We start from the raw sequence: 15,098 nt of genomic DNA on the forward strand, positions 1-15,098 counted from the left end.
TGCCTCTTTCTTTAAGCAGTGGGACCCCATTATGAACCTTTTCTAGGTCCAGTGAGGGAAGTGGGGATTCCTGATGGACGTGAATTATCCCTGGCTACTTTACCCTCTAAAGAGAAATGATGTATAAGAATTACTAAAAACAAAGGATAGAGGGGCTCTCTCTTGCTTAAATTATAGAGGGAAAGACGTGCTGAATTTGGCATATAAGCCTATTTCTTTCTCTACATTTTGGGCCTGTCTTTTCTGTGCCTTTTGCTTTCAGCCCTTCCCTTCTTTATTTCTGGGTCCTTCCCACGCCTTTGGTCCTGAAGGCTGCCTTTATTCAGATCAGTCACTTTCAGTAATCTGTCCTTCCTTAATTCTACCTCCTCACATCAGCAGTAGCTTCATCCCCAGTTGCTATCATTTTTCTTAGAGAAAAGTTGCTCTAGATCTTGTTCCTTTATTCTGCCAACTTCAATGTCCATATTTTTTCCTCATTTTTTCCATTAAAATTTAAAAAAAATTGTGTTGTGAGTGAAATTTAACCCCTATTTTAGTCTCATCTCTGGGCTTTTACAGTTAACATTGTAGTGTATATGTTCCGTTACGGGCTTTTTTTTTTTTTTAAAGTGGGATCATACTGTGTGTATTTAGCAGTTTTGTTTTTTCCCACTGAATAGATCACATACCTCTTTGCATTGTCTCATTTTCTTCTCATTAGACTATAATTGTTTAGAAACAAGGAGGTTTATAATGTGGTGGGACCAGAGGATTCCCTTCCCAGATCGGATTCAGATCTGTCAGTACACAGTGAGCTGTCAGTTCTTCAGCGGTTGGATAGAAGGCACAGCATAAGATACCTGTGCTTCGTATGTGTGGGCAGTTATTTATCTTTCTTCAAATGTTCCTCAATAATAGAAATAGCATGTATGACATTACAGATTATCTTTCGTGTATTTTCTGTCTGTTTTTCATGTTATAGCTTGGACAGCTTTTAGCAGCTACATGCAAAGAACTTCCAGGCCCTAAAGAAAGTAGACGGACTGCTAAAGACCTTTGGGAAGTTGTTGTTCAGATCTGTAGTGTGTCCAGTCAACACAAACGAGGAAATGATGGCAGAATTAGTTTAATAAAGCAGAGGGAGTCTACATTAGGTATAATGTATCGGTATGTTCTATCAGTTTGTTTTTTTAGTTATTTATTTATACTATTTGTAACTGTTGTAAGAACACCTACCATTATCCTTGTGTATCATAAAGATGGGCAATGTAAGAATTCTGTGGTGCTGATCTCCGATGGACTTGTCTGATATGGCCATCTTAGGAAATACCTTGCTTATATGTTACTTTAAGAGACTACTTATTAATCATTTAATATAATCAAACCTGAGTTCAACGTAACAGTTTTGGTTGGATGGTACTGAAGATGTCACATGTGATTAAAGCAGGAAAGTCATTTCATTAGGTTAGTACGACAGTAGAATATTATACTCTTTTATACATGCAGGACTGGAAAGTTAGGAATAAACCTTCACGTATAATTTACTTTCTTGTTTTTACTTTTAATTTCTAATATTAAATGCATATACACAATTTGTGTTTTTTGTAGGAGTGAACTGCTTTCTTTTATCAAAAAATTACGGGTAAGCTTTATAAAAATTGCATCTAATTACTATTGCTGATTTTTGTAGAATATGACAAAAAATACTGAGTGTTTAAATGCTGATTATTTAAGTAATCTGTTAATGTGCTTTTTATCTTCAGTGATTATTTTTTTGAGGATGGGATAGTCTGAATGGAGAAGTTTGTTTTGCATTTACCTTACCATGTTTTAGTGAATAGAACAGGTGTTTTTTAAACTGTGAAGAATTCTTCATAATAGGGCTAGATAGGTGAAGCCTAACTTTAATTTTTCTTGATAGGATTAACGTCATAATATTTATTGGACATAGGTTCCCTTCTTTAAATTCCATCCTTTATTATTTTAAGGAATAAAAAGTCAATTTTTTTCTAGAGGTAGCTGGAAGTACTAGTTGGAAAGAGGTCTGTTTACTCAATTTCAAAAGACGTGAGGACAGACACCTAAATTTGGTCATTTCTGTGTAAATTGTGTGTTGTCATTTCTTTCATGAGATTAAAAATAAAGTTGGTCTTTAGTGTGCTGTGAACTAAAGCAGGTGGTAGTTTTCAAACCCGTAAGAATCTTTGGAAGGAAAATACTTGGTACCTTGATGGGAGAGATACTAAAATATATATAATATTTAAGGATTCTGTGTTTTCTTTCTCATAGGAACCGTTGGTTTTGACTATTATTTTATCACTCTTTGTGAAACTTCACAATGTTCGGGTAAGTATTTTATAATTTCATCTAAAAAATCTTTGGAAGAAATTTCCTTTTAAGTCATGCTTTTTTTTTTTTTTTTTTTTTTTTAAATAAGGAGGACATTGTGAATGATATTACAGCCGAACACATTTCTATCTGGCCATCCACCATCCCCAAGTAAGAAGTATTACAGCTTACATTTTATTAAACTGTTTATATATTTAGAAACCATCCTGACTGATATAGATAACCTTGAATAATTTGATTAAAAGGCTGCAATTTGTTAGGACTCTATAGCCAACTTCATGTTTCTCTATTAACAGTAATAATCTTCCTGAAAATTATGGATAAGGCATAACTAAGTTAAGAGCTAAGGTATACTAGGCTTAAGTAGAACCTAGACAGTCACTCAGTAGTCCTGATTCCTTGTCAGTGGTAGAATTAGAAAATTGAGGCTAATTAAAGAATGACTTTCTATCAGCTTTTTCTAACAGTGATGGTCAGAGGTTCCCAACCCTTTTTAGTTGCCTTAAGAAGTTCTTTAAGTAATTTAAGAAATCTTCTCTCTTAACTTTCATCACCTGAGAATCACAGTAAGAGGATGGGGGAATTTTGGGGGGGGGGGGGAAAGAAAAGCTTCCTCTTCTGGAAGAAGAAACCATTTATATTTTTCTCTTCCCACACGTAGCAACTTCTCATTCAGGAGAGTCCATTTGTTTCCTCACAAAAGTTACTTTTCCTTTTCTCCCTTCCCTGCCAGTCATCTTCTTTGTGCCTGAAGGGCAGATCTAGGCCTTATTTTATTGCTTTTAGTGGCATTTTTGAAGAAAAGATTGTAGTAGGTAGGTAAGCAGGCAGTAGAATGAGAGCAGTTTGCTTCCGTCTCAGTCTTAGAGATTGGAAGCAGTTCTCTCTGACAGGGATTTGGAGAGTCTAAAGTGGGTGAGTGACCCTTCCCTCCGCTTATGAGCCTTAGTTCCCACAGAAGCACTATGCTTCCTGAAGCAAATAACTGCAGATTTTTACATAAAATTTGGTATATTAGATAGCAATCCAAGAATCAGGTAGAGTTCATTTTGCCTTTTTAATTGATGGTTGTAATACCTCTTTGGTGTTACTTCTTTGGCCTAAGTTTAGACTGTAAACTAATGATTGATTTTTTTCAGTGTGTGTTTATAAATGGGGCAAAAGAATGGTTTATCATAGAGGTTCTGAGCCAGACTCAGAGAGACTGAGTCCCAGCCTCTCCACTTCTCAGGTATATGACCTTGGGTTAGTTGCTTTCTGTGCCAGTTTCCTCATCTGTAAAACGGGTATAAGAATAGTACCTACCTTGTGAGGATTAAATAATAAACTTTCTAAGCTAGGTGTTTAGAATAAGGGCTGCCACGTAGTAGGCTTAACTATTATTTTCATGATAAAATTACTTTAATGTAAATTAACCCAGAGAAAATAAAATGTGACTAAATGTTTGACCAGGAAAGATATTTCTCTTGAGCAGAGGAGGAGTCTTCATTGACTCGAAGAATAGTGTGAGGATGGCATGGATTAAGTGTTACTATTTTAAAATTGATTGTTTGATATGTAGATAGAATTCTTAGACTTAACATTTTATAATTTCTAGGAAACATAAACCAGTGTAACTCATTTAAATAATTGTAAATAAATTAGTTGTAAATCAACAGTTGGGTATTTACTAATGGCACCACAATACTTTCCCACTGTACTGGGAACAGTGGTGAGTTATGGCAGAACCTAACCCCTCAGGGCAACAGGAGTACTTTGTCCAACCTTGTTAGATGATAGAGCCAGGACTTGAACCTCGGTGTGTTTCTGAAGCCGAAGCTTGTCCTCCCCCGCTGGGTCTCGCTGTAGGGGCTGTCAGCGTGTTTCTTGGGTGCTCGCTTGGCTTGATCCTCACAGTTGCACCTCCTAATTCTGCATCTCAGGACTTCCAGGCTGAACTAGGCTCAGAGCAGCGGGCCCCTTTCTGTACTCTTTTTTGGATTCTTCATTGCTTGCAAATGAGCTGCAGTGATACCCTTGCATCGCCCCAACCCGGTGAAACATCTAATCCAGAGGAGTTAGTTAACCCTTACAAGAAGCCACAAGGTGAATTTAAGGCCATGTAGCAGTATTGTTAGTGTTTGAGCCCTTGTTTTCTGTAGCTTCCTCTAGATAACAGAACTTAAAAATCATTTGGAAAAATTTTATGAGTCTGTCTCTTTATAATTTTGTTGCCTGTAAATTGTGCATAAAAAGTGGAGACAGGGTTTTATCCTATGACCTTTTTTGTGCTTTATATTGTCCAATATTTAAAGATACTTTTTAGAGTGGCCTTCTTTAGCATTTTGGGAAAATAAAGGAAACAAAAATCAGATTGTTTTCAGCCCCTTATAAAAAGTTAGCTGATCACACTTCCTCAGATTTAGTTGTTTTGATAGTTTTAAAATATTTACTCCTGGTAATATTTAGCATTGTATTTATGATCACCTAAATTTTGACTAAGCCTTTTTGTTTTTAATAAATGTGTGTATGGAATTTGAAGTTGACTCTTAAAATAGAGAGTATGTTTATTGTCTTTATATAGCCTCCAGTCCGTGGACTTTGAAGCCGTGGCTATCACAGTGAAAGAGCTAGTTCGGTATTCCCTCAGTATAAACCCAAACAACCATTCCTGGTTAATTATTCAGGCAGACATTTATTTTGGTAAGTGAGATGTATGGTTGCTTTGTGTTTTGTTTTCATAGCAGTTTTAGAAGTGAAAATAAATATATTACACTTGTTATTACAATACTTTATTAAACTTAAGTCTTGTTTTTGACATTGTCTAACTCTTCTTCCTAGATAAAATTGAAAGTAACTATTATTGTTATATGTATGCATTTTTCTGAGCCTTTGATTCAGATGCTTTTAGTTTTATGTTGACTACTTTTTCTCTGTGTTGTTTTTTTTTAATAGTAAATGGTCATCTAAAAAGTTGGTAAAACACTCTTAAGGAAAGAGGTTAAAGTTTAGTTTACAAAATTGCTCTTTAAATGTTCTAAAATACGTCCAGGCACTCTTGATAATTATTTGTGTTCTTGAAAATAGATTCCTAATTTTTCCCCCCGGTGTATGTGATAGATTTTCCAACTTGATAGGGAATTTCTAATATTTCTATTACTATACAGATCAAATTACAGTTCTGACTGGTATCATTTCTGGGTCACTTTTTTAGGAGTTGATTTTTCTAAAGAGAAAGTTCAAAATGTAAGAGTAGAGAGAATAGTATAATGAATTCCCATGTATCTCCTGTGTCTGCCACCCAGCTTTTATTTTTTAAGTGACTTATTGCAAGCAGCCTTAAGTCATTTTTATTTTTTTAAATTGAAGTATAGTTGATGTGCAGTATTACATAAGTTACAGGTTTACAACATAGTGGTTCACAGTTTTTAAAGGTTATATTCCATTGATAGTCACTACAAAATACTGGCTGTACCTCCAGATACTAAATTCTGTACCAGTAAGTTTGACAGGGAATCTGAGCTGAATATTTGGCTAATCAGTTTGAGAAGGAAAGACTCTATTATACAACTACTTTAAAGTGGTTGAAAAAATAAAGCCAATTTTTCTCATTGTTGGCCTGGCTAAGTGTTATCCCTAGGTCTGTGGTTTGAATCTGCTTTTGTCAAACATGAAGTAATAATACCTGACTCTTCACAAAAGAGGCCCTGTTTTTCCAGCTGTGTATTTAATGGCTGGTAATTCTTTATTTCTGTTTTCTACTTCAAGCAACAAATCAGTATTCGGCAGCTCTTCACTATTACCTCCAGGCAGGAGCTGTGTGTTCTGATTTCTTTAATAAGGCTGTGCCCCCAGATGTTTATACAGACCAGGTAGGTTGTTTTTGTGGGCTTACTTGCTTCTTGTCTGTCTTTAAATGTTCTTCTTCCTGGGCCTCTTTTTCCATGAGCTTATTCATTTCCATGTATATGGTGGTAACTCCCAAATTGATTGCTCTAGACCAGATTGCTCCCCATATTTCCAGTGCCCACAGCTATTGCTGCTTTGATTTCCCAAAAACACCTCAAACTCAACCTGTCCAAAACTGATTCAGCATCTTTTTCTTTTTTTTTTTTTTTAGTATTTATTTATTTATATTGGCTGGTCCGGGTCTTAGTTGCGGCTTGCAGGCTCTTCGCTGCAGCATACAGGCTCTTAGTTGCGGCATGCGAACTCCTTCTTAGTTGGCAGCATGCGTGTGGGATCTAGTTCCCTGACCAGGGATCGAACCCGGGCCCCCTGCATTGGGAACGCGGAGTCTTACCCACTGGACCACCAGGGAAGTCCCCTGATTCAGCGTCTTACTCTACCAGTCTCTCCTCCTGATGACCTTCCCACACCAAAACCAAAACAAAAACGGAAGACCCCACCAAAATAGCAGTCACCCTTGTTTAGCCCTTTGAGTTGACCAAGCATAAATCCTGAATGTCATCCTCTTTTCTTTACTAACCCTCCCACCAACATCTATTCAGCCTTCAAGGCATATTGATTCTGCCTCCTAAATCTCAAATTTTGTTAATTTTCTCTCAATGTGCATTACCCTTTCCTCTGGTTTAGGCCACCAATATCATAATTTAATAAATGGCATTTTTTAATATTTACAATAATGGCTTTTGAAATAAGATTTAAAATTTTTTAATAACTAGATTTTTTTAACTTAAAAGTTCTATTTTTTTGAGCAGTTTTAGATTCATAGCAAAATTGAGTGAAAAATAGAGTTTTCATGTACCTCCTGTCCCCATACATGTACAACCTACCTCACGATTGACATCCCACATCAGAGTGGTACATTTGTTACAATTGACATTAACTAGTTTTTGAAAATAACCAGAATTTTGTTTTTGTAGGTAATAAAACGAATGATAAAGTGCTGTTCTTTGCTGAATTGCCACACACAGGTTAGTTTATAATATTATGATGCTGGTCTGTTTTCATGAATATTAGAGTTTATAATAAATGTAAGGCATTGGACTGGGAAGTAGCTTTTATTTTCCGTATCATAATTGCTTAAATTTATGGTATTTAAGAATTTGTATGTTCTTTAAATTTTTTAAAAATAGTTTACAGAATTTTAACTAAAATGAAAGTATGAGTTAGAAGACATTGGTCTTTGAACCTTATAAATGGAAAAAGCATCCTCAAGTATGTTTTCTTATATTTAAAAGTAGATATGTACATTAATCATTAGGGAAATGTAAGCACTACAATGAGATGTCACTTCACACTCACAAGGAGGCTGTAACTGAAAGATAGTAACAAGTATTGGTGAAGATGTGGAGAAATTAGAACCCTCATATATTGCTGGTAGGAATATAAAATGGGGCAACCTCTGTGGAAAACAATTCGGTGCTTGCTCAAGAAGTTAAACATTGAATTACCTACCATATGACCCAGCAGTTTCACTCCTGGGTATATAACCAAGAAAACTGAAAACGTATGTCCACAGAAGAATTTGTACGTGAAATGTTTATGGAAGCATTATTCATAATAGCCAAAAAGTGGAAACAACCCAAATGCTCATCAGCTGATGAATAGATAAATGAGATTTGGTGTGTGTGTGTGTGTGTGTGTGTGCGCGCGCGCGCGCACACACACAATGGAATATTATTCAGCCATAAAAAAGAGTGAAGTACTGATACATGCTACAACAGGGACGAATCCTGGAAGTTTTATGTTGAGTAAAAAAAAGCCAGATACAAAAGGCTTTGTATTGTATGATTTCATTCATTTGGAATGTCCAGAATAGGGAAATCTATAGAGTCAGAATGTAGATTAGTGGTTGCCAGAGACTGCGGGGTGGAGAGGTAGGGGAGAAATGGAGACTGACTACTAATGGGTATGGAGCTTTTTGTTTTTTTGCCGGAGGCGGGTAATGAAATGTTTTAGACTTAAAAGCGGTGATGGTTGTACAATTTTGTGAATATTCTAAAAACTACTGAATTTTATACTCTGAAAGTTACATTATGATTTGTGAATAATAATCAATTTAAAAATCTTTAAATATTTAAAAAAGAGATCAGCATTATGACCTACATACATGACTGAAATGGATCTGTTTTCAATGTTAAGCAGACTGGCCTACATTTTGCCAAAATGAGCTTCTGTACTTGCCAGCTGTGAAAGGTTTAATTGGATGTTCTGTATGTCCTTGAATGTTTGACACGTTTGTTTGGCAGTTTTCCATTCCCTTCAGTTTTCGAAACAGGCTTTTTGCCAGCTTCTCATTCAGATAAATCTCTAAAAATTTATGATTTAGGTCACAGGGGAAGAAAATATTGGGCAGACAGACACTTGTGTAAGGGTTTTTTTTTTGTTTTTTTTTTTGTTTTTTTTTTGTGGTACGCGGGCCTCACTGCTGTGCTCCGTTGCGGAGCACAGGTTCCGGACGTGCAGGCTCAGTGGCCATGGCTCACGGGCCCAGCCGCTCCATGGCATGTGGGATCTTCCTGGACCGGGGCACGAACCCGTGTCCCCTGCATCGGCAGGCGGACTCTCAACCACTGCGCCACCAGGGAAGCCTGGTGTAAGGGTTTTTTACAATTAAAATTGTATGGATTCCATACATATCAGCTGATCCACTCAGCCTGATCTGCAAGGCCTCTTAAATTAAATAATATACTCTTGACATGAGAATCATTAAAAATGACCCCTCCAAAACCAGTAGTCATTGTTGATACTAGTTACATGAAACCATTTTCAATTCTTTTTTTATGTAGGTGGCAATTTTATGTCAGTTCCTCAGAGAGATTGACTACAAAACAGCCTTTAAATCACTGCAGGAACAAAACAGGTATGAATGGTTTTTGAAATAAAATGAAGTTGAAATTTTTCTGCTTAAGAAAGAGGAAGTAACTGAGTTCTGTTTTTCAGTCATGATGCTATGGACTCCTACTATGACTACATATGGGATGTTACCATTTTGGAATACTTGACTTGTATCCTTCATCAACATATGTGTGATGTTAGAACAATTCATTTCTGTAAATTAAAGAAGTATTTAATATTGTGTATTTTCTAAATAAAAAACAAAGAACAGTTGAGAATCTATCGTGATATTTAATAGTATCAAATTTATTATTCTTAACTGACTCATTTAGATCTTCATCACAAAAGAGGAGAAACAGATAAAAGACAAATTGCGGTAAGTTATTTTATGCCTTGATTCTTCAATGATGTGCTTAATTTCCCTAATACTAAACTATTTCATGTCTCATACAGCATCAAAGTCCTTACAATGGCCTGCAAGGCCGCATGTGACTTGACCTCTAGCTATTCATTCAACTCTCCCTTGCTAACTTCTCCTACACCAGTACCCCTACTGTTCTTTGAACATGCCAAGAACATTCACTACCGAATGGCCTGTGAAATTTTCTCTTTCAGGAACATTCTTTTAATTTCCCTTAGGTCTCTTCTCAAATGTCACCTTCTTAAGAAGTAATTGTCCTTTCCTCACCATCTTATAAAATAGCAATGTCTCTCCCCCTTTCCCTCCAATACTCTTATTCTCATTTCCCTTTTAAAACTTTTCTCCATAGCACTTATCTACAATTGACATACTGTGTATTTACTTATTTATTGGCTGTTTCCCCATGAAGGTAGGAATTGGTTTTGTCACAGCTGATACCTAGAATGGTGCCTGGCAAATAATAGATGCTCAGTAGTTACTTGATGGATGGATTATTTATTTAAATTTGACTTATAAACCAAAGCATTACAAATTCATGGTCATTTTTACAAGCCTAACATTTGCTGTGTCACTATTACCATATATGTTTTCTCTTTGCTCTTTCACTCATTAATAAAAGTATATGCCGTTTATTAAGTGTCCTTTAAAGCTTTGTACTTGGACTAAATTGTATGGCCCTTATTTAGAGGAAACAGAATAACAACAGCATCTTTCAAAAAAAAAAAAAGAGGAAAAAGAATATGGTGCCAGTTCCACTTAATTGGAGACTACTCATTCTCCCATTTCCAACTTACCCAGGGCTGGAAGGCAATGCTGAAAATTTCCCGGTTCCCTGATGGCATTTCTAGACTATCTCTACTTGTATCATTTTTTAAGCCCTTTCTCCTTGGAAGCTTACACCTACCTCCTTACTAGTTCATCTAAACAACTACCTGGCTGTTCCTCTGCATGCATCAAAAGACATGTGATCAACTTATCCAACACCCCTGGCACTCCAGGTTCCATTATCACCTTTACTCTTCATCAGCCACCCACGGCCAGGCCTTTTTGTCAGAACTGCTCTACATAAGATCTCTGTGCCAGTAATCTATCCCTTTCTTACTTCCGGGCTCCCATTTTCCTCATCATCAGTGAGATGTTCAAGTTCATGACCAAGTTTTCCCCAGTCTGTCAGCCCTTTTCCAACTTCTGTTCCTTCCCTACTGACCTTGAGTACAGCAAATACTGGCCTGTGTACTCTCAGAGATACTGATTCATTTGATCTGAGATGAGACCCTGCGATCCAATTTTTAAGTTTTCCCAGGTAGTTCTGATTATAAACCAGATTTGGGAACCCCTTCTATCTAAGGTTGACTGTCGGGACTACTCTAATATTTTCAGCATCTTTGCTTTTTTGTCTTTTGCTTTATCTGGAAAAGTCCCAACCCTGAATCAGTTCAAAAATTTATGCTTTTTTTCCCCTGAGCCACTGAGTTCTGTTGGAAAAAATCCTACAACTGTATAAACTTGTGCCACTACCAAACCATGGCCTCCAACCTTAGCTGGCCGCTCATTTCTTTTGTTTACCTGCCTGTGGTCAGTGGTCTGCACTTTTTTAGGGAATACTTTAGACTTTCACCCTATTAAGTCCCTGTCCTCTCTCCCTTTTCCATTTTCAGTAACTTCCTTGTCTGTTTGGAGTAGACCAGAAAAAAAGACTGATTAGCCCCCGTCCTTGTGAAAGTTATAGTCTTGGGAGTTGTGGCCCCGTGAGTGCCAGCTTCACATTCCTGTTTCAGGTCCCTGCTTTCCACCTTCAAAATAATTGACAACTGTATTCATTGTTAAGGCCACGCCTTTAGTCAGTAAAAGCTTATGCTACTCCTTGATGAAGACAAGTTTTTATGCTTTTGATTCTATCCTTTCAGTGATTGTCCCTTTCAGTTAGTTATCTCCTCTCCTATACTGTCAACCACTCCCATACCTATAAACTATTTCTTCCTTAATAGAAACTTCTCTTGACTGTACTCCACCTCTCTCTCATCCCTTTTCTGCCTAGTTTTTTTTTTTTTTTTGCGGTAAGCGGGCCTTTCACTGTTGTGGCCTCTCCCGTTGCGGAGCACAGGCTCCGGACGCGCAGGCCCAGCGGCCATGGCTCACAGGCCCAGCCGCTCCGCTGCACGTGGGATCTTCCCGGACCGGGGCACGAACCTGCGTCCCCTGCATCGGCAGGTGGACTCTCAACCACTGCACCACCAGGGAACCCCTCTGCCTAGTTTTTTAAAGCTCTTTGATCCAATACAATTTGACTTCTGCCGTCCCCGCTCTAACTGTTCTCAAGGGCCACCAAATGCCAAAGCCAGTGAATACTTTTCAGTCTTTATCCTGTTGTTTACACTCCTTCCTTCTTGAAATTCTTTATTCCTTTGGCTTCCCTGGCATTTTTACTCATCTCTTCTCCTTGACTCTTCTGCCTTTTCTTCTTTGTGGGTATTTCCCTCTGTCTACCCCTTAAACTTGGTTTTCCCAAGAAGTTAGTCCTTGGGTATTTTCTGATGGCCCTACATTCTCCCTAGGTAACCTCATCCCCTCATGGTTTTGACCACTACCCACCTAGGATGTGTTATTTCTCTCAAATATCTGGCTCCTATTTCAATTTCTGTCTTATACTTTGAACTTTTATATTTTTATAGCCAGTCGTCTTCAGGATACTTTGCCTGAAATAACTCTTTAGTTATACCCCACTACTAGGTTTTTCCACATGTATTCTTTTATGTGGAAATGGCATCATCCGCAATTCTTCCTACCCACTAACCTAACTGATGATCATTTCTGGATAGTCTTAGCTCCCTTCAGGCTACCTATCAGAATAGTTTTTGTTGTTTAAAAAAAAAAAATATATATATATATATATATATATATATATATATATATATATATATATGAACTTCTTTAAACAAAAGGTAATTTTAAGGTCCTAAAACATGCTCTCACAAAACACTCCATGGCAGAATACTATTATGGATTTTTATCAGGCTCAAGTATTTCTAATCATGAAAGAGAAGGGTCACTATATATTATAGTGCTGAGCAAACTAGATATTTTTTACATATTAAAAAAGTGAAGCCTTGAAACATGAATTTTGATATTTCAAGTTATTTTATAGGAGCCTTAATTGTAAAAATGTGTCAGATTACATGTAGAGTTTATTTACTGTTTTTTTTAATATATTTTATTTATTTATCTGGCTGCACCAGGTCTTAGGTGCAGCATGTGGGATCTTTAGTTGTGGCATGTGGGATCTAGTTCCCTGACCAGGGAATCGAACCTGGGCCCCCTGCACTGGGAGCATGGAGTCTTAGCCACTGTACCACCAGGAAGTCCCTTTACTGGTATTTTTAGTCAAATAAATTTACATGAATTTAGTTAATGTTACTGAATATAATTCCACAAACTATGGTTCAGTAACTGGTCTTTTCCTTGAGTGGCTCCAGTCAGTCTTTGTTAATTTCTTCTACACCTCTTAGCATCTACAACTAGAGGTTCAGTTTATCATTGTTAGCAAGTAGGTAGTTTTATATTTTGTATACTAGCAAAACTTTGTTTTTGACCAGACCTCTAATAACATCACTTTTCTGTTTTGGAAGATAAAAGCCATCGGCCAGACAGAATTGAACGCAAGCAACCCAGAAGAAGTGTTACAGCTGGCAGCGCAGAGAAGGAAAAAAAAGTTTCTTCAAGCAATGGCAAAACTTTACTTTTAAGCAGTTAGTTAAAATTTTTTGACTTTTATTTTTTAAACAATGGGCTAAAAATAAACAGTATTAAAAGATTAAGTTTACATAATACATATTTACATATTTAGTGGCGTTTTCTTTTCAGACAAAAATACTGAAACATTTTAGTTTAAAAACAAAAACTCTACAGAAGACTTCACACCATAACAATAGCTTAAATTTATAATTTCTTCAAAGGAAGAAGAGATTCACATGTCCAGTAACAGAATAAACTAGAAATCTAGTATAATTTTTCTAATCAAATCCACTTTTGAGGCTGAAATTTCATTTTTAAAAAACTAAAATATTTATGTAGAAGTAGCTATATACAGCAAGTTCTTATGTCAAGGTTTTTTTTTTTTTAAATAAATAGATTTCTAGGAGTCGTATACATTTACTGCTTTTCTGCCTTAGGAAAATACAAGTTTAGGTCAAGTGCTAAGCTTTATCACTTTGACACTGTCCTTAACTCATAATGTAGGAATTTAAAAAGGACCTTAGCAGTTTTGCAAACATAAATAAAGCCGTAGTCACACTAAATTGAGATAACCCTAAAGATTTTTTTTTTTAGAGTAATAAAGTGACTTTCTCATATAAATAGTTTGAAAGGGTACTTAAGTTATTTGCCCAAATTGTGATGTTCGAAAAAGTTATTATAAAGCAACTTATACGTCAAAGCCCCACGTAGGAGCCACAGCATTTATCTTGTTTATAATTTCTTTGGCATTCCCACTGTTTAGAGCACAGTTTAAACACCATGTTCATCTAAGATTTACTGGTTAAAAATGTTATGGCAAGGCAAATAAACATAGTCAAACAGATTAAAGAAGTTCATCATTTTTAAAAATTCAAGTTTTATAATAGCTTGCTACAGCAGCTATAGATAAATTAGTCACCTTATTACAAAACTAAACCTTTGTAAACAAGTTTAAATTTTATTTTCAAGAACCAAATTGCACTAGTTAAGAGTATAAATTTTGAGAATCTAAAAACTAGATTCAAAGTACTGTATCACTTAATGTACCCTGTAAGGTAGCACTTATCTAGTCAAAAACTCCAATGATGAAATTCCTAGTTTATCAAGATAAACATAGTAACACCGTATCAAAGAAATTCTTATGTCATGAATCATGGCTGGCTTCTATCCAGTCAGTCTTGGGAATGAAGTCATCTTTGTAAACAAGTCCTGCTGTTTCTTTAAACAGCGAACATAGGAATTAAATTTCCTCCTTAGTGCCAATTTTAAGTGGTTTTTTAAATCAAAGAATGCCAGTGAAACTTCTGAATCGGCCAGGACAGCCACAGCACTATTTTCCTGTAAAACTTAAGTAGTTAAGTTCTATGAAGTGCTACGCAGCACTTCATCACTTCCAACTTGTTTGCTCAGTTAACTTTAGTGTTTTCCTGGTGGTTTTTCAGTGCTCTTCGGTGGTGTCATAATGCCTCCATTGCAAACTGGTGACAACTGTCCCCCCTTTCTGAAGGTGTTTATATAATTTACTTCATCCTGTACATGTGAAGAAATCATGCAGAGATTAACAGCTAAGATAAAGCATTGATATGGTAAAAAAGTCAAACAAGACTTCTGTGTACTAATTTGAGACTACTTAGGCCTAATATAATCGTCTCTTTATGTGTTTGCAACTGTGATTAGTCATATTTTAGAGGTTCAACTGCCTGCAATTTGTATTTTTAAAAACTCTTACCTGGACTATTGGCATTAATCTTGAGACACTTCATAAATCTTGCTTTGACTTCAAAGTTATTTTATTAGCTTTTCTACATTTTTTTTTTTTTTTTTTTTTGCA

General features: G+C 36.2%; 2 protein-coding genes across 2 annotated transcripts in view; one reads left to right on the plus strand and one right to left on the minus strand.

Annotated features, from left to right (window-relative positions):
* INTS8 (integrator complex subunit 8) overlaps positions 1 to 13,362 on the plus strand; it is a 50,562-nt gene extending 37,200 nt beyond the window's left edge. The window contains exons 15-25 of the mRNA XM_007453257.1: positions 965 to 1,149; positions 1,591 to 1,624; positions 2,272 to 2,328; positions 2,420 to 2,481; positions 4,895 to 5,013; positions 6,079 to 6,182; positions 7,197 to 7,247; positions 9,066 to 9,139; positions 9,220 to 9,284; positions 9,447 to 9,490; positions 13,162 to 13,362. Coding sequence (XP_007453319.1) covers positions 965 to 1,149; positions 1,591 to 1,624; positions 2,272 to 2,328; positions 2,420 to 2,481; positions 4,895 to 5,013; positions 6,079 to 6,182; positions 7,197 to 7,247; positions 9,066 to 9,139; positions 9,220 to 9,284; positions 9,447 to 9,490; positions 13,162 to 13,278 — 912 coding nt within the window. The 3' untranslated portion in view covers positions 13,279 to 13,362. The remainder of the gene's footprint in view (positions 1 to 964; positions 1,150 to 1,590; positions 1,625 to 2,271; positions 2,329 to 2,419; positions 2,482 to 4,894; positions 5,014 to 6,078; positions 6,183 to 7,196; positions 7,248 to 9,065; positions 9,140 to 9,219; positions 9,285 to 9,446; positions 9,491 to 13,161) is intronic.
* CCNE2 (cyclin E2) overlaps positions 13,268 to 15,098 on the minus strand; it is a 14,574-nt gene continuing 12,743 nt past the window's right edge. Inside the window, exon 12 of the mRNA XM_007453250.1 lies at positions 13,268 to 14,797. Within this exon, the coding sequence (XP_007453312.1) occupies positions 14,684 to 14,797 (114 nt within the window). The 3' untranslated portion in view covers positions 13,268 to 14,683. The remainder of the gene's footprint in view (positions 14,798 to 15,098) is intronic.

The sequence above is a fragment of the Lipotes vexillifer genome, unplaced genomic scaffold (genome assembly GCF_000442215.2).
Source record: "Lipotes vexillifer unplaced genomic scaffold, Lipotes_vexillifer_v1.1 scaffold1038, whole genome shotgun sequence".
NCBI lineage: Eukaryota > Metazoa > Chordata > Mammalia > Artiodactyla > Lipotidae > Lipotes > Lipotes vexillifer.